This window comes from Microcaecilia unicolor, chromosome 6, assembly GCF_901765095.1.
Source record: "Microcaecilia unicolor chromosome 6, aMicUni1.1, whole genome shotgun sequence".
NCBI lineage: Eukaryota > Metazoa > Chordata > Amphibia > Gymnophiona > Siphonopidae > Microcaecilia > Microcaecilia unicolor.
The window spans coordinates 279412855-279440446 of NC_044036.1; the positions used below are offsets into that span (position 1 = coordinate 279412855).

Below are 27592 nucleotides of genomic sequence, written 5' to 3' on the forward strand. Positions count from 1 at the left end.
ACAGTATGTTATGCTGAAGTGGTAATTTGTATACTAATTAAAGTAATTCATTTCACCATGTGAAGTCACAAGATGGCTGACTGTCCTCAAAGGTTAATGCTCCACACCTGACAAAGTCTTGAGGGCACATGTTTGTGAACTTTAGAGGTCTTATTTTCAAATACTTTGTCCCAGAATTTCAGAACAGAAAAAAGTACAGATAGATCAAAGGGACTAACAGATCATTCACACAATCATAACACACTATTTCTTTTGGAATAAAGCTACAAAGAATTTTTGTTGTATTCTATTACAGTTAGACAGCAGCTATTTGCCACTGCTGCTATCTCCTGGTCAAGCATCTAATGAAGTCAGTTGCCTGGGGCTGGGTCATCTTGTAGGTCTTGGCTGAAATTTAGTGCTAAATATAAACATAACTAATGGAGTGTGAGGGTGTGAGAAATGTGTTTACTCATCTCACTGGCTCTGCTTATGGCAGAAAATCCATCATGTTCCTCTTTGCTTTACAGAGAACAACGTTTGCAGAGAATTGATGGATTACAGCTTTGGAAAGCATTGTGTGCTGGCTGGCTATAATTCATCAGCCATCACTTCTGGCTGTTAAATACTCACTTACACTTGTTTCTTCCTGTCAAAGGTACGATGCCAGGACAAATGAGTGGAAAAGGGACACGGCACCGCTGAATGAAGGAAAACGAGACATGGGTGTAGCAGAGCTGGGAGGTTTCCTGTACTGTGTAGGCGGCCATGATGGGATCACGTGCCTCAATACCGTGGAAAGGTATAGTAAGTCATCCTTGTATAAAATCACTTCTGACAGGCACAGGAGCCTCTTTAGAAATGACATCTTAGCGATAAGGCTATTGTCTACCCACTGGAACAAAGTTTTCCTTGGTTAAAATCCCAAATCACCAGTGACTCACACTCACTCTGTCACTTCTCCTGGAGTTTGCTGATGGTCTCCCTGGCCCTGCAGTCACACTTGGGGGCTGGGGGGAGGATCTCTCTTACAGACCTTCTCTCTGTTTCTCTCTGCTCTAAGGATGTAGGAAATTACATTCCTGGTTTCTTCCTCCTCTCTTTCACCTTCTGGGGCTCAGGTAAGGGGTTCCCCAGCCCATGTTAATTCTCTCTTCTCCAGGGACCCAGGGAGTGTATACTTAGCCCTGTGCTGACCATGTGAGAGAGGAATCCAGAGGTACCATAGGCTTACTGCTTTTCATCAGGCACTCTCAGAACTTTTTTTTCCTTTTAAAGCGTGCCTTTATTAAAAAAAAAAAAAAAAAAGAAGAAGAAGTAATCTCACATGTGTGTAGGCCAACAGGAAGTTCCCTATTACATAGTCATCCAGACTTTATCATAGCATAGTAGGTTATGGCAAATAGACCAATCGACCCATTCAGTCTTCCCAGTTGTCTTTCTCATTGGTTCCCTATCAGTTCCTGCTCCTTTCACTACCCTCTGTATCCATTCCAAGGCATGTATAAATCCTGTTATGCTGCTGTCTTCCACCACCACCTCTGCACCTCTATTCTGGTCCTCCTCCTCATCCTTTTTGGTTCTTATAAGACTCACACTTAATCCAAAACCTAGGCCCCCTTCCAGATCTTATCCCCAAGCTTTGCAATAATCCAAATGTAGTCATTGTTTAAAACATTCAGCCCCTTACCCTATGCTCATTATTGATAGAAATTTGCTTATGTCCATGCTTCATCAGTCATCCCGACCTTCATGGAAGGCTGATGCAGCTGTACTGCCACTTTTTGCTCACTGGTTTCTCTAGTCTTTGGTCCTCATGACTAGACAACACTTAAGGCCCCTCCCTCATTTCTTCACCTGTTACCTCTCAGCTGTCCTTACCACTGCACTCTGTGTCTCTCCCAAGCATGTTTAAATTCTTCCAGAATTCTGGTTGCTACTACCTCTGCTGATGGCTATTCTTGGTGTCTGCTACCCTCTAAATTAAGAAGCATTTTCATATTTCAGCTGAACCTTTTTCACCCTGAATTTCCTTGTCTAGGGAGAACTGATCCCTGCTTGTATCTGCTGATGTTTTTGCTATTTTCAGGTATGACCCTAGCAAGAACGAGTGGTCTAAAGTGGCTCCTATGAACATTCGACGCACAACATTGGGAGTGGCAGTAGTAAATGGATATCTTTATGCCATTGGAGGTTCAGATGGAAAATCACAATTGAATTCAGGTAATGGCTAGGGATGGGCTGTCTTTTGAATCGAATATCATCCACTGGTAATAGTGCATCCTCTTCTTTAAAAGTTACATTATATGTGCATGGTGCGTCCTCTCTGCATGTGCACTCTTTTCCCCCAAGGGCACATACACAAGCTATCACACACGTGCAAGCCACTGCACTGCACATTGGAGAAGCATGCTCACTGTCTCCTGGATTCTATAAAGATTGCCCAAATTTGCACTCCAAAATCTGGGCATGATTCCGAGATGCGTGCACAACTTAATTGGTTAATGAGCCAATTAACAGCAATAATTGGGCATCTACAATCAATTATTGATGCTAATTGGCACCAATTTGGATTTGCGCATGCATCTGGTTATGCACTATTCTATCAGGCATAGCACTTAACTCTGATAGTGTGTCATTCAAAAGGGGTGTGGCCATGGGAGGGGCATGGGCATGGCAGGGGGCATTCCATAAAGTTACACACGCTATTACAGAATACTGCCTTGGTGCGCCTAACTTGTGTGATGGCATTTACACCAGATTTCAGCAGGAGTACGTTAGGCACTGTAATAAAATGGCCACTAACTAGCTCATTTTCGAAAGAGAAGGGCGCCCATCTTTCGACACAAATCAGGAGATGGGCACCCTTCTCTCAGGGGCGCCAGAATCGGCATAATTGAAAGCCGATTTTGGGCGTTCTCAACTGCTTTCTGTCGCCGAGATGGCTGAAGTTCCCGGAGGCGTGTCGGAAGGGTAACGAAAGTGGGACAGGGGTGTGCTTAAGAGATAGGCGCCCTCGGCCGATAATGGACAAAAGAAGGGTGTCCGTGGCGAGAATTTGGTCCACTTTATTTGGTCCCTTTTTTCAGGTCCAAGTCCCAAAAAAGTGCCCGAACTGACCAGATGACCACCGGAGGGAATCGTGGATCACCTCCCCTGACTCCCCCAGTGGTCACTAACCCCCTCCCACCCTCAAAAAACAACTTTCAAAACTTTTTTTGCCAGCCTCTATGCCAGCCTCAAATGTCATACTCGGTCCATGACAGCAGTATACAGGTCCCTGGAGCAGTTTTAGTGGGTGCAGTGGACTTCAGGCAGGCGGACCCAGGCCCATCCCCCTACCTGTTCCACTTGTGGTGGAAAATGGGAGCCTTCCAAAACCCACCCGAAACCCACTGTACCCACATATAGGTGCTCCCCTTCACCCCTTTGGGCTATGGTAGTGGTGTGTAGTTCTGGGGAGTGAGTTTTTTTGGGGGGGGGGTTCAGGGGGCTTGCACCCAAGGTAAGGGAGCTATGTACCTGGGAGCAATTTGCAAAGTCCACTGTAGTGCCCCCTAGGGTGCCCGGTTGGTGTCCTGGCATGTGAGGGGGACCAGTGCACTACGAATCCCATGACCAAATGCCTTGGATTTATTCGTTTTTGAGATGGGCGCCATCGGTTTCCATTATGGAAGAAAACCGAGTGCGCCCATCGACTCCTCCCTCTCCTTCTCTGCGCATATCCAGCAGATAGCCAAGACCTGTCGCTTCTTTCTCTTTAACATCAACAAAATTCGCCCTTTCCTCTATGAGCACACCACCCGTACTCTCGCCCACACTCTCATTACCTCTCGCCTTGACTACTGCAACCTACTCCTCACTGGCCTCCCACTTAGCCATCTATCCCCCCTTCAATCCGTTCAGAACTCTGCTGCACGTCTTATATTCCGCCTGAACCGATATACTCATATCACCCCTCTCCTCAGGTCACTTCACTGGCTTCCAATCAGATACCGCATACAGTTCAAGCTTCTCCTTCTTAACTACAAATGCACTCAGTCTGCAGCCCCTCATTACCTCTCTACCCTCATTTCCCCTTACGTTCCCGCACGTAAACCTCCGCTCACAGGACAAATCCCTCCTCTCAGTACCCTTCTCCACCACCGCCAACTCCAGGCTCCGCTCATTCTGCCTCACCTCACACTATGCTTGGAATAAACTTCCTGAGCCCCTACGCCAAGCCCCCTCCCTACCCATCTTCAAATCTTTGCTCAAAGCCCACCTCTTCAATGTTGCTTTCGGCACCTAACCTTTATACCTTTCAGGATTCTAGACTGCCCCAATTTGACTGCCCCTATTTGACTGACTGTACATTTGTCCTTTAGATTGTAAGCTCCTTGAGCAGGGACTGTCCTTCTATGTTAAATTGTACAGCGCTGCGTAACCCTAGTAGCGCTTTAGAAATGTCAAGTAGTAGTAGTAGTCTAAATCCGGTGATCTCAGCATTTAGGTTGAGATTTGGGCGCCCCCAACCGTATTATCGAAAGGAAAGATGGACGCCCATCTCGTTTCGAAATACGGTTGGCCCCGCCCCTTCGTGGCGCCGTCCTCGAAGATGGGCGCCCTTAGAAATGGGCGTCCCCGATTGAAAATGCCCCTCTAAGCATGATTCTATAAAGGGTGCACACTCTTTACAGAATCGTACTTAGTGCCAATTTTTTTCAGGTCCTGTATTTTGAGAATCATTAATAAACTCCCCCCTATGTACAAAAAGATGCACTATGTGCACACAGGGGATGATATTCAGACTGTGAGAGTTAGACCAGCTAACTCCTGTGATCGGCACTGAGCCCGGATATTCAGTGCTGGGATGTTTCCAGTGACCAGCACTGAATATGCATTTTATTTTTGGCTGGTTCAAAGATCACCGGATAAGTACCTTTCAACCAGCCAAAGATATCCCACATTTTCACACAGCCAAATATGGCCGCTAAACTGGCTTTAAAAATCAGCAGATAGCTGGTTATATCAGGCGATATAACCGGCTATTTGCTAACCGCTACCCGGAGATATTCAGCGGGGCATAGCCGGTTATCCCCTGCTGAATATCGGTGGATAAACGGTTAAATGCTACTTAACTGGTCAGCAGCTGTTCTGGCCAGTTAAATAGCGCTGAATATCAGGGGGACAGTGCTTTAAGAAGAGAACACCTTATTAATGATTTTCATTGGACATAAAAAAAATTACAATTGAAAACATGAAAACTTTCTGGGTGCACATCCCTAGTAGTGGAAAAGACATAATCAGATGTCACAACTACTCCAAGACAAATCTGTGAAGAGCATTAATCTGGGGCACCGATACCAACAATAGGTATTCAGTTTATGAAAGACATATTCACTTGGAACCCAAGTGACTTGTTCTTTTCTTATTACTTCCCTTTAACCACTCGGACATTGTGAGAAGTGGACGGAACCTAAGGGGGGTGAAAACTGATGAAAGTGTAGGGATGACAGTAACACGTCAGGACTGTTATGCCGTGACAGACTGTTCTTAAGCTAAGTCTATAAGGGAAAGAAGCTTGTGGGGCTATATTCAGAGACTCATTGGGGAGCCTCATTTGAATAAATCAGGAGGGGCTAAAAAGCACTACAGAAAAACAAAGCAATGTGTGAAAAACAAGGTTGCTCAATGGTAGGGCTGGCTCTGGAAATAAGGGAAAGCAATGTTGGGTAAGTTCATCAGATGCTTAGTCCAAGAAAAGTAGACTAGCTTTGATTAAAGAAAATTTTTGTAAGATATATTTGCATATTTTCCTCATTTAGGGGGTCTTTTACTAAGGCACAGTAGCGTTTCAGTGCACATTAATGATTAGCATGCACTATACGCTGGAAGAGAAGCAGGAGAGAGGAGATATGATAGAGATGTTTAAATACCTCAGTGGCATTAATGTACAGGAGGCGAGCCTTTTTCAAATGAAGGAAAACTCTGGAATGAGAGGGCATAGGATGAAGTTAAGAGGAAATAGGCTTAGGAGGAATCTAAGAAAATACTCTTTCACAGAAAGGGTGGTGGATGTGTGGAATGGCCTCCCAGTGGAGGTCGTGGAGATTTAAGACTGTGTTGGAATTTCAGAGAGCGTGGGACAGGCACGTGGGATGCCTTAGGAAAAGGAGGAGTTAGTGGGTACTGAGGAAGGGCAGATTGGATGGGCCATTTGGTCCCTATCTGCTGTCATGTTTCTATGTTTCTATGTAAATGCTAGAAATGCCCATAGGAATATATGATCAAATCGTCAAAGCTATTGCTCAACTTCACATCAAAATAACACTCAATATTCAATACAGGTCTACATAGGTCTTTTTCTTATATATATATGGGGTCATCAGATAGCGTGTGTGCTTCCGTATTGGCTAACTGAGCCATGCAGATTTCAAGGGGCACCTTCAATCCTCATAGATCCTCATAGTATTCTTTTTTTATTTTTTATATATATCATTTCTTTTCAGACTCTCAAGATTTAAATAAGTTTTACTAAAGTACTTAGCTTTCAAAGTAACAGCTAGTCAAACTGGAGACGCTATTCCACCGACATAGATCTACGTTTTGCTATCAGCTGTGTCAAGGTGGTCTCCTGTGTCCTCATTGCGGCGTTTTAAAATGGCCGCTATCATCTTCAATGAATCCTATTTAACAGAATACACTGCTGAAGCATCAATCACCCTTCCGGAAGGGTGATTGACGCTTTGGCAGTGTATTCTGTTAAATAGGATTCATTGAAGATGATAGCGGCCATTTTAAAACGCCGCAATGAGGACACAGGAGACCACCTTGACACAGCTGATAGCAAAACGTAGATCTATGTCGTGGAATAGCGTCTCCAGTTTGACTAGCTGTTACTTTGAAAGCTAAGTACTTTAGTAAAACTTATTTAAATCTTGAGAGTCTGAAAAGAAATGATATATATAAAAAATAAAAAAAGAATACTATGAGGATCTATGAGGATTGAAGGTGCCCCTTGAAATCTGCATGGCTCAGTTAGCCAATACGGAAGCACACACGCTATCTGATGACCCCATATATATATAAGAAAAAGACCTATGTAGACCTGTATTGAATATTGAGTGTTATTTTGATGTGAAGTTAACTTTGACAATATGATGGATTAGCTCACTTCTTAGATGAAATTATATATGCCGTTTGCCAACATAGACATAGGAATATATGGGCATCTCTAGCATTTAGCACACACTTATTTTTAGTACGCGCTAAAAACGCTAGCTCGCCTTTGTAAAAGGACCCCTTATTTTCCCTTCTGTTTTATTTTACTATATCTATATCTATTAAAAAGTCCATCAAAGTTCCCTAGAATATCTTGCTCAGCAAAGCTCACGTTAGGAATTTAATAGTGACTTCAATTTTATGAATGTTATTTTGTAATTCACCTAGTTGTCTTACAAGAAACACAATATAAATATTACATGAAATGAAAATGAAATATGAACATGGAGAAAATTACTTAGAAATACACAGATGCCTCAACATTACAGTAGCAGCATAAAAATCATGAGAAGTGCAATTTTCTTGATTATAATTTCCCAGTGGTCCTTGCCCAAGAATGGAGAGTGCATCTAAATGTGAGACCAGGGGCCTGTGTTTGGTAAAAAAAAGCTTCAGCGCAATTATTTCTTTGATGCTGTGAAAGATTAAAGAGTTTCCTGCAGCTGGTGTGCAACAGGTGTGTTTTCTGTGGTGGAAACAAGGGACTTATCTTAGAATGCCCTTGAAACTCATTACACTAGAAGAGTTTGTTTTGCAGAAAAGATAATGGTTAACCACCACATTGTAACCAGAAAGATAAGTCTATCCCTTATGAAATACAGGACAGGTTGATTAGGAACTCAGAAAGGAGACTTTGATGATGAAGATACTGGTTTTTGACATGTCTTTAATCTTTGCATTGTTTTTACTATCTTTTTCTTATTTATAACTAGGAAAAAAGGCCCGTTTCAGACACAAATGAAACGGGCGCTAGCAAGGTTTTCCTCGGAGTGTGTATGTTTTACAGAGTGTGTGCGAGAGTGAATGTGTGATAGAGAGAGAGTGAATGTGTGAGTGTGTGTGTGTGACAAACAGTGAGACTGGGTGCGAGTGTGTCTGTGTGAGAGAGAGTGTGTGTGTGTAGGAATGAGAGTGTGTGCCAGGGGCCCCTTCCCTCCCCCCTCCCTTCCAGTTCCAGGGGGCCCCCCTCCCAGTCCCAGGGTTTTTCTCCCCCCCGTCCCTGTCAGTTCCAGGTTGGCCGTCCCCCCTCCCAGTTCTAGGGTGGCTGTCCCCCCCTCCCTGTCCCCCAGTTCCAGGGTAGCCCCCCTTCCAGTTCCAGGGTGGCCCCCCTGCTTCCCCCTCCCTCCCTCCCTGTCTCCCAGTTCCAGGGTGGCCCCCCTTCCTCCCTCCCTGCCTCCCAGTTCTAGAGTCGGCCCCCCTCCCTCCATACCTCCCAGTTCCAGGGTGGCCCTCCGTACCTCACTCCCTCCAAGTTCCAGGGAGCCCCTCCCCCCTCCCTCCCAGTTCCAGGGTGGCCCTCCCCATCCCCCCTCCCAGTTCCGGCCCCCCTCCCAGTTCCAGGGTCGGCCCCCCTCCCTTCCTCCCACCCACCCAGTTCCAGGGTCCCCCTCCCCCTTCTCCTCTCCCTGCCAGTTCTAGGGCATCCTTCCCTCCCTCTGTCGGGCGCTGAGAGCCAGCGTGGTGTAGCAGCAAAAGTTACCTTTGAAACGGAGTTCTTTTTTGAAAGGTTTTTTTTTTTAATGTCTGAGTGTTGAAAGATGCCGTGTGAAGTTCAGTGAAGCCACAGTCAGCTTCCGAACATTGGAGGAGGTGTTGTGTCGTGTGATAACCCGCCCTCGACATCATAACGCTTTGGCGCGAGGGCGGGGCAGAGACAGATGGCCAGAGACGGAAGTCTACACCATGACGAACCCACGAACCCTGGTCCCTGCACTGAAGCCATGGAGTGAGCTTCAGAATGTTGGAGTTGCTAATTATGTCGGGGGTGGGCGGGGCTAAGGGCGGGGCACCTTACGAATACTATGGGGGGGGGCTTCAGGGGTGCTTCAGTCTGGCACGGAGTGGGCTTCAGAGGTGGGAATTATTTATATAGATAAAGTTCTCTTCACTTTGTTTTTTAATTTTAGTGTATTGTAAACTGCTTAGAAAGTTTTACTTATAAGTGGTATATCAAGCTTTTAATGCACTAGAAATTTGATGTCTGGAAGCAACATAAGCTAAGCCATGTTGTCTTTCCAGTGGAACGCTACAGCCCTGAGGAGAATTCCTGGTCCCTGTGTCCTGCTCTTGGAACCTGCAGGGAGAACTTTGGCTGTGCTGTGTTCCAAGGGAAAATTTACGTTGTTGGAGGACGAGACAGCATCGTGGAACACTGCAGTGCTGAGTGCTTTGATCCTCTAAGAAATCAATGGTCACCTGTGGTGCCAATGAAATCAAAACGGAACAAGGTAAATACAAGAAAATAAGCACAGCTTCACGTGTTTTTCATTTTCATTTTCTCCTTCTGGCATCTGCCCGGGAATTCAGAACTCCTTTTGGCAAAGAGCTAGAACAGAAATCTCCTCTTAGGCTGCAGTGCCACCCTTTGGCCACAGGGGCAACCCAGATTATGCACAGATGCCCTTCCTCTTACTAAGAGCTGATCAGCACTATTGTGTCATGAGATAAAGTATTCCTCCTTCTCCCCATTCATAATTATAAGCTTCATGTAGCTATTATTAGGAAACTAGTAAAAAAGGCTCGTTTCTCAAACTAATGAAACGGGTGCTAGCAAGATTATCATCTAATGGCGATTATGTTTTTAAGGGAACTGTTAGGAAGAATGTGCAGTGATGATAAAGAATAATTGGGAAGTAATATGGTCCAGGGGTATGACATGTGGATTGTTTTCTTTTTTTAATCTTTGTGTTTTGTTTTAATTTTTATTTATAGTATATTTCCAAAAAGCTAAAGAGTATGCAGAAATTTAAAAAATTTTATTAAAAATAAAATGCTTGTTTACATTTGCAAGATTTCTTTATAAACAATATTTTTAGAGAAAACTTTGTTACATTGAGGGAAATGCTTTCCTTGTTCAGGACCATCTATGACTTTTATAATTGAATCAGAAGAGTTTCGAACTCTTGAAAATGCTACATACAATTGCCCATGTGTAAACACTGGTTCTGGGAGGAAAATACCAACTTTTTCAAATGTTTGTCCTTGTGACTTGTTAATTGTCATTGCAAAAGCCAATTTCACAGGAAATTGTTTTCTACGTAATGTAAATGGGAGGTCAGTGTTAGATGGTGTTACTTCAATACATGGGATAAAAACAGTACTCCCTGCAGTTGACCCAGTGATTACTTGACAAATAATGAGGTTAGTTTTCAAGTCTTTCACTATTAAGCGAGTTCCGTTACAACGTGGTGCGACGTCAGACAGACTCCGAATCAGCAGCATACAGCATGGCCACGGAGGAGGACGACGAACAAGAACTTTGAAGACCTCGGCGGCTGGCGGGGGTTGGGGTCCCCCGCCAGCTGAAGAATTATTTTTAAAAGCAGGCGGAAGCGGACCTCGGCTAGCGGGGGTTGGGGTCCCCGCCAGCAAAGGTAAACAACGTCAGCGGGAGAGGGTTGGCGGCGGGAGAGGAGGTGGAGAGAGTCGTTGGTGGCGGGGGGGGGCTCTGGCAATGGCGGGGGGGGGGGTCGTGGGGCCGGGGGGGGGGGGCTAAATGTGCCCCCTCCCTCTGGCCCTGGCCCCCCTACTGCCAGAGTCCAGATACGCCCCTGGATATAACTGATGTTCCTCATCATTGGAGTCATGAATGGAGTCTGAACTTAAATAAGTAATTGTCTCACCTTCTAAAATATTTAGAACAGCCTCATTTATCTTGTCAACATGTGCATTTTTTGGGCAAAGAATAGCCTTTTTAGCAAAGTTGTAAACAGTATCTGCGGTAATTTTTTCTCCAAAAATGGCATTAACTATATCGCCATCGCAAATGTGCTTCTGTGGGATTTCGATAATATCTTTGAAACCGTCTGGACATGGAAGATTTCCATCTGCTAAAGCAATAAGCCAGTTGTTGTAATCTGGGTCTACAGAGTGGACATTGTTGTTTAATTTTAGTATTTCAAATTTTTTCCATAGTTTATTTAACTTAATACTGGCTTCAATAATGTGAGCTCAATCACCATGTGGTACCACTGGTAGAGTTTGTCAAAAATCTCCATCAAGGAGAAGAACTTTCCCGCCAAATGGTTTCTTTTTTTTTTTATTCATTTTATATTACATTTATGTCCAATACATAAATGGAAAAGAAAAGAGAAAATATCAATTAAAACAAACATTAAGGAAAAATATCATCTTTGTTAGTCCACATTATTGTCCACAATTGGGAGATCCAAGATCAGGAAAACAATCTCAAAGAAAATAAGAAAAACACGGAATGGTTAATCTTACAATTCATATTTTCTGAGGGAGGAAGGTTAATCGGTAATTGCAGCCGGTACAGTGGTAACTTAAAGGAAGTTGCTGCAGAGGGTTCTTCATCTGTTCTTTTAACTCCACAAACTCTTGTAATTTCCTGGGTTCAACAAATAAGTAATCAGGAAATAAAACACTTACTAGGGAATCGCTCTAGGAAGGTCCCACCTGGGGCAATGATTCTTGGCTTAAAAGCCAAGAGTTCACATCTCCTAGTCTGCGATTCCCTTGATATGTCAGGAAATATATTTATTTTTGAACCCAAAAAAACTATCAGCCATATGTCGGAAATACAATTTCAAAACATTGTTCCTATCTAAATCAAAGGCAAAAGTCACTAATAATATAACTCTATATACAGGGTATTTTAGGAAAATTTATCTTTCTCAAGTTATTTTTCCTTAATTGGTTCTCCAGAAGTTCCAATTTTTTACAAGAAACATAAATGGTCCTTCATTACCAGATTAACTGATTTTCATAGAGAAACCATTTCTGAAATCAAAGTCTTTATTTTTTATCTTGGACTTCCACTTTGTTAGATAAGTATTGATATAATCACATATTTATTCCTAAAAAATTTTTGACATCTGAAGAAGAGAGTTATTCACACTCTGCAGCACTTCCCATAGTGCGTCCATTGTGTGGCTTCACCAGGTCCAATTTCTCCATAGAAACTGCTCCAGATATCTTCGAGGGGAAGAGCTCACTCTCCAATCCTCCAGTTGGTTTATTATCCAGACTCAATGCTGCTCCAGGACCTCCTCGGATCGCGTGAAAATCCTAACCCACTTCGGGCGTTTCCACTGTCGACATCCATAGCGAAGCATTACTGTTTCCAGGTCTTGGAGAGGTCATGCCAACAGGGGGACTCAAAGTCACTCCCTCTCCACTGAGATTCGGCAATAAAGCCTTGCTGTTCCCCGAAGCAGGAACCAATATCCCCGACGTTATGACCCCGAATCTCTCCAAAGTAGACTGAGAAGTGGTGGGAACCCCAGCCGTGTTTGAGGAGGGCAACACCACGGCTTTGCCTTTCTTCTTCCCCATTCTCTGGGGAGTGCGCCTACTTCTTCAGGTATTCTGGTGTAAAACGGGAACTCAACTAACGTACATCCTCCCTCGATGCCATCTTGGATCCTCCAGTTTGGGACACTCTTTGTCTGGTTTCTCCTCAGAGGCCTGTCTGATATGGGTAACCCTTCAGCATAGCCCTCTGAGTCACTGAAACACGGAAGTCCCTCCACCACTTACAAGGTGGTGTCCCTTTGGAGGGGGCGCCAAATGGTTTCTGATTGTTCATGATGTCTTTGAGGATTCTATCTACAGCAGTAAGTGCCATACTGGGTGCCATAGTTGATTCATCCCAAATAAGGATTTTAGCATCTCTAATGATGGAAGCATCATTTGATGTTAATCTGATACTTGATGTTGACGTTTCCAGTAGAGGAACAGGTAACTTAAACTGTGAATGATAAGTTTGTTCTCCTGGAATGAGATTTGCAGCAATTCCTGTAGAAGCAACAGGTAGTACAATTCCTCCATCTCCTCGGATGGAGCTCAGGATATAGTATTATACGTATACGTTCTTCCACTTCCAGCAGGACCATCTAGGAAGAAGCATGTGTGGGTTATGTTTTTTGTATTGCCGGCAGAAAGTATAGTATGAAATGCTTCCCTTTGCTCATTATTTAGTTTTTCTACCATTTGTTCAGCTTTCTGCTTTTCATCTCCAACATTGAAGGGAAGTTTAGGATCTTCTATTCTGTGGATGACTGTTGGTAAACCAAAGAGTTTTTTGCCATGTGTAGTCAGAACATCTTGGATTTTCTGAAGGCACAATTGTTCACAAATCGAGCAATCACCTTTGCAACCATGGATGTGTTGAAAATCTTGTGTCATATTAAGTTTGTATTTTTGGAAAATTTGGAAAGCATTTGATGGAACGGTAAAAACACAAATGTATGCAAAAAGGTGTCTGATTTGCCGTAGCATGCTGCATGTGAGTGCATCGTCTAAGGTGTTCTCCCACAGAGCTTCATCGTCAATTAGCCCCATTTTCTTGGCTGCATCTTGAAATGTATTATAAAGAACATATGCAACTGTTTTTAAGTCTTCAAAGGACTTAGCCCCTGGTTTGTGTAGTAAAATTAGCCTTAAACAGTAATGCTCAGGGTCTGCTGAAAAATGAACTGCATACATGCTCCCAATTGTTTTGTCACATCCTGCTTTTCTACATTTCCACTTTCGTTCTCTTTTGTCGAAAGTCTAGTACATAGGAATATCTACATACAAAATGGTCTTGGAGGATTGTTTTCTGCATTAAGTTTAAACCACACTGTTAAAGTGGTGTCCCTGGTTCTGGCTCTTTGTACTGCAGCCTCAACTTTGTTAGGGTGAAAAACAATGCTTTGTTGATCTGGTAAGTGTACTTCCAATCTCTGGATAGTATGTGATTGGTGATGCATTTCAAAACCATTTAATCGCCATGCAGCTTCGGGAGCACTAACATATCTAGAGTCAGTAAACGTTTTAATTTCATCATGTTCTAAAGTTTGGTGCTCTGTAGTAACCACATTGGCACAATCGTGTCCTTTATAGACATATTTAAAGAGGTACTTGACACTTTTAATAGATGTACTTGACACATTTAATAGAAGCGCATACTTCTACGTTTATATGGGAATTGTACTTTAAAAGTAAGTAAGGGTTATAAGGGACTACCCAATTGTTATTAATGAATTTTCTATTTAAGAGTGTACCGATGCCATTATCCCTTCTGCGGTATTTAGGATATCTGTCACAGTTCTCAATAGTTCCATTTTGGAATGGTTTTGGAAACTGTTTAGAGCACTTCCCATTAAGCATGCAGGGAAAATTGAAGTTATGGTCACTGCATGGACCATGTATCATATGTTTAGCAACTGTTGCACGGAGACGTGGAAAGTTGTTTATTTCAGGAATTTCAGCACATACGATTTTGTCAATTATTTCCTTTCTTGTCGGCTTGTGTTCCTCTTTCATGATAATTAATATATGAGCATGAGGTAAACCACGCTTTTGAAATTCAATGACATTAATTTTTGCAAGAGCCATACCAAGTATGTGTTTTTTGCATATATCGTGTAGTAACTCTTTTAGTTTTAAATGAAACACCCTTGCCAATAAGTCAGGTCGAAACTCTGGTGCCTGACCTTTTTTTTTAGATTTTGAGTAATTTCTTCCCATCTTGGGTTGCAGGTCATAGTAATGAACAGATCTGGCTTGCCATATTTGCAAACTATTGCCATTGAAGGTGCAAATTATTATATAGGATGTAATACAAAAGTGAGACAACATATACCTATTTATTAGTAAGGGTAGGGATCCTAAGAAGATTAACAAGCAATTGGAAGCTGACACTTTTTGGTTGCAGAAAAATAAGTTGAAGTTGAATGTCTGTAAACTGAAGGGTTTGTTGCACTGGCGACCAAATGCCAATCAAGGTTTCTGTCAGAAATTTAGGGGTATAGTTCGATCTTGGGGTAACATTTGATGACTAGTGAAGCGAACTCTCTGGGTACAAAGTACAAAGACCAGGGAAAACTCAATGAAATTACATTGAAATACTTTTAAAACAAGTAAGAGGAAATATTTTTTTCTCTCAAAGAATAGTTAAACTATTGGAACGAGTGGAACTCACTGCCAGAGGATGTAGTAACAGTGGTTAACATATCTAAGTTTAAAAAAGGTTTGGATAAATTCCTGGAGGAAAAGTCTATAGTTTGTTATTGAGATGGGAAAGGACATGGGGAAGCTGCTGCTTGCCCCAGGATTGGTAGCATAGAATGTTGCTCCTAATTGGGTTTTTGCCAGGTACTTGTGACTTGGATTGTCCACTGTTGGTAGCAGGATACTGGGCTAGATGGACCATTAGTCTGACTCAGTATGGCTATTCTTATGTTCTTGGAAGTTAAGAACATAAGAATAGCTATACTGAGTCTTAACGTCCAGGTTAGGCCCAGAACAGAACAATGCCATGCTGACAGTCCGATCTCCAGGTTAGTTCAGGGAGTATTCTACCAACTGCATTTGAATAAGCAACTGAAGACATTCCTTACACCAGAGAGGTTAAGTAGTGCAGTGCAAGCATTATCTTGATGGTAGTGGATTATGAGAATACACTACAGTTACTCCAAAATACTGCTGCTCTTCTATTTATTTATTATCACATTTGTATCCCACATTTTCCCACCTATTTGCAGGCTCAATGTGGCTTACATAGTTCCGTAAGTGGTGTTTACCAGTTCCGGATAGGAGAAATACATTCTATTAGGAGTTTGGGACTGCAGTGCTGGGAAAAACCACAGTGGTTTCCAGTTGAACAGAGAGGTGGCTTTAAGTTTTTGACCTCCTTGTTTAAATTTTAGAATGGGATTGGACCCCTCAGTATTTGTTGTGTTATATATATACTCCGGGTCTCAATTTATGCTCTGCTCAGGACAATCTCCTGATTGTACCTAGAGTTAAAGAAGGCTGGTCACAATTTTTAAGATAAAGAGCCTTTTCCATCATGGGGCGCATCAGGAAGAAAGATGACCTCCAGTGGTTTCAAGCTGGCAAAAGGCATGACTTTGGAGCCAGGTTTATTGGTAGAGAGCTAATGGGGCAGTGAAGAGCTGGGTTAATTAATATGGTAACCAGGGGCTTAGCTACGGGTGGGCCTGGGTGGGCCTAGGCCCACCCAGTCTTTTGCGACGTTCCATGACGATGACGACTTAGTCTTCTTGCCCGCAGCGGCGAGCGGGCGCGCGTAAAAGCAACAAGCAGCAAGGCTCGACTCCGTCCTTCGCTTCCTGCCCTCTCAGCATCCCGCCTGCCCGAAAGGAAATGACATCAGAGGAAGGCGGGACGCAGAGAGAGGGCAGGAAGCGAAGGACGGAGTCGAGCCTTGCTGCTTGTTGCTTTTACGCTCGCCGTTGCAACACTACAGCTCCCGGCACTGCATTTTACAGAAACGCAAGATTAAGTAAAAAGGAACAGAACAATCAATACAAAAGAGAAGGGATAATGGAAATCCAGAGTGAAAAAAAATTGCATCCGCTGATATCAGATACTATACGTAAATAAATAAATATTGGGCACGTGGCAGCCTCTGCACAAAGGAGATGTTTAGCACAAGCCTGACACTTTGGAAATACTGACACAGCACCAAACGTGACGGCTTCAATCTTCAATAGATTCCAAGCGTTTGGCTGAAACCTCCCCAATGCATCACCTAAGGCTTCTTCAACTGAGGGCTTACTTTCTGTATTTTTAAATCCCTCATTGGAGGAAACAAATTGCAACTTGTGGAACGCAAGCGGCACAAAGGCAGATTGTGAGATGGGATTTACCATGTGACAGGAACCCAGAGCGATTCTTTGTGCACTCCGGAGCAAAGGAGCTTCACGGGTGTGCACACCTCTGCTTTACATTCCTGATCAGCAGGGCCTGAATCCTGCTCGTGGTACCGAAAGAGGGTTGCACGCCAACAACAACAAAAAAGTCACAGAGTAACTGTTCTGCAGACTGCTGACCCCGCTGGGTTTCCTCCCTCCCTTCCTTCTAGTTTAATAAAGGCGAAAGTCACCCTTCATTTGGCCTTTCCTGTCACAGACACTTCTCTCACCCCCACCCCTTTCTACAATCCCAACTGCAGCGTGCGAAAGAGGGTTGCACGCCAACAACAACAAAAAAGTCACAGAGTAACTGTTCTGCAGACTGCTGACCCCGCTGGGTTTCCTCCCTCCCTTCCTTCTAGTTTAATAAAGGCGAAAGTCACCCTTCATTTGGCCTTTCCTGTCACAGACACTTCTCTCACCCCCACCCCTTTCTACAATCCCAACTGCAGCGTGAAGAGATGCAACTCCCACCATATAGCACCGATCCCATTGTCACCACCCACCAAAAGCCTCGGCTCAAAAGGTCTAACACCTCCCCTCCCCCTCCCCAAAACCCAAGCCTGATAACATACAGGCCCTAACAACTGAGGTCAGGGTTACCATTCGTCTGGATTTCCCCGGACATGTCCTCTTTTGAGGGTGCCGTCGGGAGTCCGGGCGGATTTCAGTAGTTCCTAGATTTGTCCAGGTTTCCCGTCGCCGGGGTCATCACATGACCTGTCGTCTAATCTCCCCATCATCTCCGAGTCCGACCCCCCGTCACCCACCGTGACCTGACTTCTCTGATGCATGCGCGGCGGCACCGTGTGCATGCTGGCCAGCCAGCGCCTGCCTGCTGATCAGCATCAGCTGATGACGTGATGATCCTGCACGCACGCCGCTGCTACTGCAGTTTGCCGCCTTCTCCGCCTGCAGCTGCCGCCATAACTGACTGAGTCGACGACGGACGAGCCAGGCAGGCAGCAGGCTGCAGCGTCTGGACGGTCTGGTGAGGTCTGTCTGTGTGTGCCCTGGCCCTGCCTTGCTGTTCTTTAGCTGCCGCAACCTGAGCTAGTGAGCCAAGGAGGTAAGATAATAACTAGATCGACAATGATGACCTGGCTTTAGCGCTATAGAAATGATTTGTTGTAGTAGTAGTAGTACTAATTTGGAGGGAGGGGGAGGGAGAGACCCTGTAGAAATGATTTGTTGTAGTAGTACCGGTAGTATAATTTGGAGGGGGGAGGGGCAGGGGGCGGGAGAGACCCTGGAACTTGAAGAAGGGAGGGAGAGAGGGGGCAGGAGGGGCCTGGAACTTGGAGAGGGGGAGAGGGGGGGCTGTGGAACTCAGAGGGAGGGAGGGTGGGCCTAGAACTGGGAAGGACGGGGACTGGAACTGGGAGGGGAGGGAGGGGAATGCTGCATCACCTGTAAAAAAAAAAAAATTCAGCACCCCCAATGCTGCATTAGCCTAGAAATAAGAAGTGGATTTTCCCAAGTAAGTCCAATCCATGTTAAGAATGGCTTTCACCTGCCAGGCAGTACCAACTCAGCACTCATGCTTTCCTCACCCTAGTTCTTCTGTCTCTTAGCTGCACAGTGGATGTAGCTTATGTCTGTGAGTGGGATAAATAGAATACACCAGCAAGAAGCAATCACTGTCCTTCTATCCCTTTGGTGTGTGTTTGCTTCTGGCTGAAGAGGAAAAAGGTATGTGTGTCAGGGTGGGCTGACAGTTGTGTGCTGTAGTCTGCTCTTTCTGTCGTGTGCCCCACCTTGAGCTCTGTATATTTCTAAAGCAGTGATGACAGGAGTTTTTTAAACCCATTTTTTTCATTGTTTTCTAGATCTTACACACATGATTCATATTCTGGACACGGAACACCCGTGGGACGGGTATTCCATTAACTCTGGGCACAGTTGGGCTTTTCTTTTAGGAAATTATTGAAACCTTTTAAAACCCTGCAAGCTAACTGTTTTACCACACACTCTCTGGCAACAAATTCCAGAATTTAATTACACGTTGAGTGAAGAAATATTTTCTCCAGTTTGTTTTAAATTTACTACTCATTGCATATGATCCCCTAGGCCTTGTATTTTTGGAAATAGTAAACAAGCAATTCATATCTACTCATTCCTCTCCACTCATTATTTCATAGACCTCTATCATACCTCCCCTCAGCTGTCTCTTTTCCAAGGTGAAGAGCCCTAGCCTCTTTATCCACGGGAACCCCACAGGAACTGCTTCTGTCCTCACGGGATCCCCGCAGAACTGCTTCCATCCCCGCTGGAATCCCGTTCCCATGCAGGTCTCTGTTTTACACTTCATTTGTTCCTGTGCAGTTGATATACTGCTGCATTCTTTTAAAGTCACCATTCCATGGTTGGTTAAATGGTGCCACAATTGTTATTTTTGTTTGGACTCATTCAATCCTGCGTTAAACATTACTGTTTGTTGTGCTTTTAGATGTCAATTAAAGCCGAACCCTTGTGTTTCAACGTTATTGGTCTACCTCCATTTTCTTGTGGGTTTTTTTTGTCCATGCAAATGGGGGCAAACAGTTGTTCAAAAACTTGAAAACTGACATAAAATCGTGGCTCTCCCTGGTAGGGTTACCATGAGGCTCATTTTCAAAGCACATAGACTTACAAGGTTACGTATGTTATTATGGAACTTTGTAAGTCTATGTGCTTTGAAAATGAGCAGCCATATGTCCAGTTTTACCTGGACATGTCCACTTTTTGAGAACACAGCCAGGCATCCGGCTGGGTTTTGCCAGCCTGCCCGTTTGCCAGATTTGCGGATGAACGGGCAGGCTGGAGGGCAGACAGCTGGGCGGTGTCCTATCCTCCCCTCCTCTCCTTTACCTTACTGTGGTGCCCTGGTGGTCAAGTGACCACTTCAGGGCAGAAAAGAGGCCCCTCTTTCCTGCCTGGCACACCTACAGACTGTCTTGCTCCCTGTGCCGCTTCAAAATTGCTGCGAGGCTTCCATTGAAGTCTTGCATAGGGGGGCGGGGCGGGGTGGGGCGGGGTTGGGGCGGGGAAGGGGTGTGGCAGGGGGCGGGGTATGTGTCCTCTTTTTTCTTAGGGCAAATATGGTAACCCTAACTGAGGTGCCACCTCTCTTTCTTATCTTACCTGCCTCAGATACCCAGAGATACATTCAAAGTACTTCCGCAGCTGATATTTTTGATTATTCCTTGTGGTTCACTAGTGCATGGGATGTTAAGACCAATCCGAGAGATTGATGTTAATACCAACATTTTAACCTGGATGTTTAATTCAAAACAACAAAAACCAAGGGCAGGGCAGAGATGTTAATTCCAAGTGCCCCACCCAATGCCCTTCAAGTAAATAATACTGGAGTCCTGAACAGATCTAGAGGAACTTACAATCAATGTGAAAATTCTACAGTAAAGTCTCAATTTATCCGACCTACACGGGCCGGACCTGTTGTCGGATAATACATAGAACAATGGAACCACCTCAAACAATGCAGGAACAAAGGCAGTAAAAGCAGGGTCCCCGCTCACAATGGTGGTAAAAGTAGGGTCCCGGGTTCGGAAATAGAAAGAGAAACCCGCGTGCCGTCACCGGGGGTCTGTCAGATATGCCAGATGGTCAGATCAGCAAAGGTCGGATCATCGAGACTGAACTGTAGCAAGATTTATTCCAGCTTTCAGGGGTTTGAGGGGCCAGTGCTGAAAATCACGAGGTCGAGCTGTGCTTGATGGCGTGTGTAGCTTCTACAATGAGATTAATGAGAAAGTATTCCAGGGTTACGTGGTAACCTATTGAGATGCAAATTGAAAGTGCGCAGAACTTGTGCGCTAATCAGGGAAAGCCTGCCGGACATGCGCACAAAGGTTCTGTGGTAAAGGAGGCTTCACTGTTCACATGTTCAAAGAAGATGAAGATGTCACCACATCCACATCACAAGTTCGTATGCTTTCTAATAACTTACAATTTCATAAAGGATTGAAAATGTATCTTTTTAGTAAGTATTTGAATGAATAACTTTGTAAGGCCTTCTTGACTTTTAAGATTTTGCTGTTAACCAGTGGCGTAGCTACTGGTGCCCACCCACTTCTTGCCTAGGCCCACCCAAAATCTGCTGTCTGGCTACGCCCCGATGGTAACATTGCTTTTATGGTGGTTGAATGTTTCCTTTCGTTTATAGTTGTAGATGTGAATTGCTAACTCAAACAAAACAAATAAATAGTCATAGTTCAAATAGCAAAGTTTTAAAAGTGATTTCTTGAGCATGAAGAGCATTGCTAAAGTATCTGGGGACAAAAATTAATCGCCTTGAAAACATTATTTCTTTTGCTTTAGCCCTTTCATTAACAACTCCCTGTGTGCACTGCTTCTCCTCCTGCTGATAGCAGCTTGCACATAACACGAGGAAAACTCCCCCATCCATCTTGTAATTGTTAAGCACAGAGACTTAATAGCTTTGCCTTACTAAAAATATATAGGCTATTATTAAAACATTATTAGCTTTTTTTCATAGTTACATGTTCTCCCATGTGCCATCTCCTGGGGCAAAACCTTAGGAAAGTGAATAGCACCGACCATATAAGGTCTATAAGTTCCTTTGGAAATCAGGTTTGAGGGGGAGGCTCTTTGTCAAACCCCATCATCCAGCTTAAATGTTGCTTTAGCAAAACACAGCTTCCTGGAAGCGAAAGCTTTGTGTTTGTGCCGCTGCCCTTCCTGCTCGGTTCAATCATTGCCATAAGTTAATTCGTATCCATGGGAGAATTTGATCAACTTTATAATTAACTGTATCCACAGGCAGGATTTTTGGAAAATTGCCATCGGATCTACACCAGGCACGGAATGAACTCTGTCACCACTACACGTCCTAGGGATGCACAGATGGCAATCTCTCTCCATCTTCCAGCACATAGCTGGCATTGAAGATTCCCAAAATCTGGCTCAAAATGTTAAAAACACCAATATGACAGTCAGATTAGAAAGACATAAAACTTCTATTTGTTTTAAGTAATGCAAATCCTTTTCCTGCAGAGTGTAGGTGCTGTGGTAACCAGGGCCAGCTGACAAGAACATAAGCGCTGCCATACTGGGGCAGACTGAAGATCCATCAAACCTAGTATCCTGTTTCCATCAGTGGCCAATTCAGGTCACAAGTACCTGGCAAGATCCCAGAACAGTAAAACTGATTTTATGCTGCCTTATCCTAGAAATAAGCAGTGGATTTTCCCAAGTCCATCTTAATAATGGCTTATGGACTTTTCTTTTAGGAAATTATCCACAAAACTGCTTTTACCAAATTCTCTGGCAATGAATTCCAAAGTTTAATTACATGTTTAGTGAAGAAATATTTTCTCTGGTTTGTCTTACATTTACTACTTAGTAGCTTTACTGTGTGCCCCTTATAGACCTCTATCATATCTCCCTTCAGCCATCTCTTCTCCAAGCTGAAGAGCCCTAGTCACTTTAGCCTTTCCTCAAGAAGGTGTGGCACACCGATCCAAGTTTTAATTTTTGTGCCCCATCTTGGAGCCAGTCTTGAGGTATGTCAGGGTTCATACTGTGTGAATGGCCCAACGTACGGTCATTTTATTTTTTCATTTGGGTTGGTCCTGGTCACTCTTTTCCACTTTTTCTTGTTGGTTTTCTCCTAAGTCCACGTCCAGATTCTCATTTCCATTTTTTATTTCCTCACTTTCTCTCTTCTTCCCTTTCTCCCCTATATCTCTTTCTCTGCTGTTGATCTTTCTGCTTCATCTTTTTTTCTCTATTTTTCTGGTCTGCTTAAAAAAAAAAAAGAGATAGATTTCTTCCCATCTTCTCCCACCTCCAGTGTGCAGTCACACTTTTCACCTTTTACCTACTTCCCTAGTTCTCCTATTCCCCACCTCTATCTCATTCCTCGATTAGCCTCCTATTCCCCCATCTTTCTCCCAGTTTCTAGTCCCACTTTTCCATCCACTGTGTGCATTCCTGCCTCAGCTTCATCTACCTTTTGTCTGCATCTCCTCCATGTACCAGCCACAGCTCCTTCCCTGACTCTCATGCCCTCTCCACTATGGCTCCCATTCCACCTTTAATCTCTTCCCATTTCTCTCTCTCTCTCACCTTCTTCAAACATCTGTCCCCTTTTGGGCTCATTTTCGAAAGAGAAGGACGCCCATCTTTCGACATAAATCAGAAGATGGACGTCCTTCTCACAGGGTCATCCAAATCGGTATAATCGAAAGCCGATTTTGGACATCCCCAACTACTTTCTGTCGCAGGGACAGCCAAAGTTCAAGGGGGCATATCGGAGGCATAGCGAACGCGGGACTTCAGCATGCCTAACACTTGGACGTCCTCGACCCATAATCAAAAGAAACAAGGATGTCCCTGACGAACACTTGGACGACTTTACCTGGTCATGTTTTTCTTACGACCAAGGTACAAAAAGGTGCCCGAAATGACCAGATGACCACAGGAGAGAATCAAGGATGACCTTCCCTTACTCCCCCAGTGTTCACTAACCCCCTCCCACCCTCAAAAAATATCTTTCAAAATATTTTGTGCCAGCCTCAGATGTCATACTCAGCTCCAACACAGCAGTATGCAGGTCCCTGGAGCAGTTTTAGTGGGTGCAGTGCACTTCAGGCAGGCGGACCCAGGCCCACCCCCCTACCTGTTACATTTGTGGAGGAAACAGCAAGCCCTCCAAAACCCACCACAAACCCACTGTACCCACATCTAGTTGCCCCCTTCACCCGCACGGGCTATGGTAGTGATGTACAGTTGTGGGTAGTGAGATTTGGGGGGAGTTTGGGGGGCTCAGCACACAAGGTAAGGGAGCTATGTACCTGGGAGCAATTTATGAAGTCCACTGCAGTGCCCCCTAGGGTGCCCGGTTGGTGTCCTGGCATGTCAGGGGGACCAGTGCACTACAAATGCTGGCTCCTCCCATGACCAAATGTCTTGCATTTGGTCTTTTCTGAGATGGACGTCCTTGGTTTCCATTATTGCCGAAAATCAGAGACGACCAAGTCTAGCGACGACCAAATTTCAGGATTTGGACGTCCCTGACTGTATTATCGAAATGAAAGATGGACGTCCATCTTGTTTCGAAAATACGGGTTTTCCCGCCCCTGGATCGGGACGTTTTGCGAGGACGTCCTCATCAAAACTTGGATGTCCCTTTCGAAAATGCCCCTCTTTGTGTCTCACCTTCTTCATAGCTCTTTGTCCCTTTCAACTGCTTTCCAACCCCTCAAGATCCTTCAAATTGTCTCCCTTCCCCATTTATCTGCACTCAGTCACGCAGCCCTCAATTATCTGGTCCTCATTGCCCTTCCTATTTCGGCTCAGTTTCTTAGTCCCCATCATTCCTACATATAATCCCTAAATCCCCATTCTTCAATCCTTCCTAGTCCCTGAGTCCTCATTCACAATCCCCACTGAGAATGGTAGACTGAATGGGCTATACCTGTTTTGAATAAATCCCACCCAAGCTCTGAGTACCCACTTATACTCCCAATAACTGGCCACTCTTAGTCTGTAAACTTCCACACAATTCTAGAGTCTCCACCTGAGTCTGTCTCTGTTCACCCACAACCTCATATCCTTTCTCTTCTTACCTAAGTATCTATTCCCTTGTCTTTTCCTTCATACCAATATACCTTCCTCTCTCAATCAGTGGTGTAGCCAGACAGCCAATTTGGGTGGGCCTGAGCCCAAATTGCATGGGCACAATATTTTCCCTGCCCTACTCCCACTCTTCACCTCTCGCCTGGTGTCATGTCCCCTACCTCAATGCAAGCGGCGTCCTCGGGCTGCGCGGGGTCCTGTCGACACGCACACTTGGCTGGCACAGCCCTGAGCCACGTGTGTGCAGTTCTTCTCTGGCTGCAGGCTTCTTGATTGCTTTGCTTCCATGCACCTGGTTCTGCTCTCTCTCTGCCTGGCTTCCAGGCTCCTTGATTGCTTTGCTTCCACGCACCTGAGTCTGCTCTCTCTCTGCCTGGCTTCCCTTGCTTCTTTCCTATTGGTCTTCTGGTTCCTCCTTCCCCTGCTCTTGTCCTTTGGCTGTGCTCCTTCTCCCTGCTGGTCCCTGCTGATGTCAGATGCCAGCACTTTATCAGCTGAGCTCTTCCTGGACTCCATGCTTCGGCTTCTACTTTGGTAGGTGTTACTTGCTCAGTAGTGTGCTGCTTCTCTACTTTGTCCCTCATTGCTGACTTTGCCTGTGCCTGGATTACTCTCTTGACCTGCTGCCTACCTACTGACTTTGCCCGTACCTGGATTAATCTCTTGACCTGCTGCCTGCCTACTGACTTTGCCCGTACCTGGATTAATCTCTTGACCTGCTGCCTGCCTACTGACTTTGCCCGTACCTGGATTAATCTCTTGACCTGCTGCCTGTCTATTGACTTTACCTGTGCCTGGATTACTCTCTTGCCTGTTGTTTGCCTATTGACATTGCCTATACCTGGATTACTCCCCTGCCTGCTGCCTGCCTGTTAACATTGCCTGTTTCTGGATTACTTCCTTACCTGCTGCCTGTCTGGCCGTTACATTCACCACCCTGCTTCCTGCTCCTGCCCTGCAGGCTGCCTGCACCTAGGGGCTCAACTTTTGGGGAACGGCGGTCAGCGCAGGTGCAACCCAGGGTTGTCCGGCCACCAAGCAGAACCTGGTCCGAGTACCGGGCTCAGCAGCGCTCTACTTGGTACAAGAACTCACAAGTCTGACACCTGGCACCTCACATCTCAAAATACAAATACTTTAGCTAATAAGGATCCCCAAGCTCTGTCAACTGAAAACTTCCTCTAAAGGTGGCCAGAACTCCTTTTTACCAAGTTTAGCAGGCAGCAACAATGTCCCTGAGTCACCGATATCTACACCCCATGCATGTGTAGTTGTCGGTGACTCAAGGATGGTACTGCACACTGCAGAACTTGGCAGAAGGGAATGTCAATGCTTGGAGATCCCCACCAGTTACAGCAAGGGTCAGGGCTGGTGTTAAACATGCTGGGACCCAGGGTCAGAAAATAAAAAGAGAGGGCCCTCCTGATCCCCTCTTTTCCCTGCCTCCCCTCCAATCTCCCAGTTGCCATTACTATCATACCGACAGACCTCACCAAATACAGAACAAGAGATCACAAAAATTGAACTGGGAACCTCAAGAAGTTAAACTTGGCATGTACTGCAACACTAGGGAAATAAAAACAGAAATGCATTTCCTTTACTACTGAACATAATACAAAGACATTTACTATGCACATTTCCCAATGCTAACATATTCCATTTAATACATTCAAAATAAAATGATTCTTTTCTACCTTTGTTGTCTGGACATTTTATTTTTGCAGCATGTTGGTTCCAGTTTCTCTTTTCTGCTTTCCTGTCTTCTGTTAACTCTTCTTCAAGCAGTTTCTGTCCATTTGTAATGGTAATGGTAACAGTGCTTGTAGTGCGCCAACTCCCAGTCAAAGATTCAAAGCAGATAACACAAGATTTAACTATTATACAATAATGAAAAGAAAGAAAATACCAGAAAAGATTGTTATCACTAAAGCAGAATTTTTTTTAAAGCTTTCAATTGTTTTCAACATAGTAGGAAAGAATTAATCTTTCTAATATCAACTGGGAGTGAACACCACTTAGCAACTGCATCATATGGAAATGATGTTGATAGATATTTCTTAAATCTTACTTTTACAAATGAAGGAAAATAAAGAAGGCTTGAATCTATAGCACATGATGAAATAGGAGATAATGGAAATGAAAATAAAGAAAATAAGTATTCTGAGCATATACCATAGAAATCTTATATACCCTACATGCAATCTTAAATAATTTGAGCTTTAATAGGTAGCCAATAGAAACTAATCAATGGAGGTGTAACATGATCCAATCTCTTTTGCCCCATGATCATCTTAGCTACAGTGTTTTGCAATACTTGGAGTCTAGCAGTCAAGTTGGTTGAAAGAACACAATATGGGCCATTACAATAATTTAATTTAGAGAGGATTACTGCTTGAACCAGAATCAAACTGTTTCATCACAAAGCAAGAATGGATTTTTCTTAAATATTACAAATGATAAAAAGTAGATTTTACAACTGCATCAACATGAGGCTTTAAAGATAATGATGTATCTAAATATACACCTAATATCTTTGACATCCTGCCAACTTTTAATATGGAGCTATCAGGGAATGTTAAATCTGAAGGTATATTCTTGCCCACTTGATCTAACCAGAGCAACTTGGTTTTATCCTTATTGAGTTTAAAACCACGTGAAGAACATAACATTTCTAACTTCCTAATGCAAGTCAAAATTTGCAATAAGGGCAACTGTGCTAAGTTATTTTTTTCTTAAGAGGTCTCCCCTGGCTGTCACAAAGAGTGTTCGAAGTCTCAGAAACTTCCCTTGTCCTAGTGGCTAGAGCAGAGGGCTGAGAACCAGTGAAGCCAAGGTCAAAATCCTGCTTCTCCCACTACTGCTCCTTGTGACCTTAGAGAAGCCTCTTAATCCGCCATTGTCTCAACTACAAACTTAAAGCTACATTTACTATCTTGTGTTAAGGCAAGCCTCATTATTGACAGCAGGGCCTCTTTGCGAACTAAGGGGCCCTTTTAAAAAGGCACGCTTTTAGCGCATGCGTTAAATATGCATGTGCTAAATGCTAGAGATGCCCATTTATTTCTATGGGCGCCTCTAGC

The 27592-nt window shown here is 44.2% G+C and overlaps 1 protein-coding gene across 1 annotated transcript in view; it reads left to right on the forward strand.

Moving 5' to 3' along the window:
- LOC115472745 (kelch-like protein 20) overlaps positions 1–27592 on the forward strand; it is a 61690-nt gene that overhangs the window by 25953 nt on the left and 8145 nt on the right. Inside the window, exons 4-6 of the mRNA XM_030207128.1 lie at positions 638–781; positions 2069–2202; positions 9262–9470. Coding sequence (XP_030062988.1) covers positions 638–781; positions 2069–2202; positions 9262–9470 — 487 coding nt within the window. The remainder of the gene's footprint in view (positions 1–637; positions 782–2068; positions 2203–9261; positions 9471–27592) is intronic.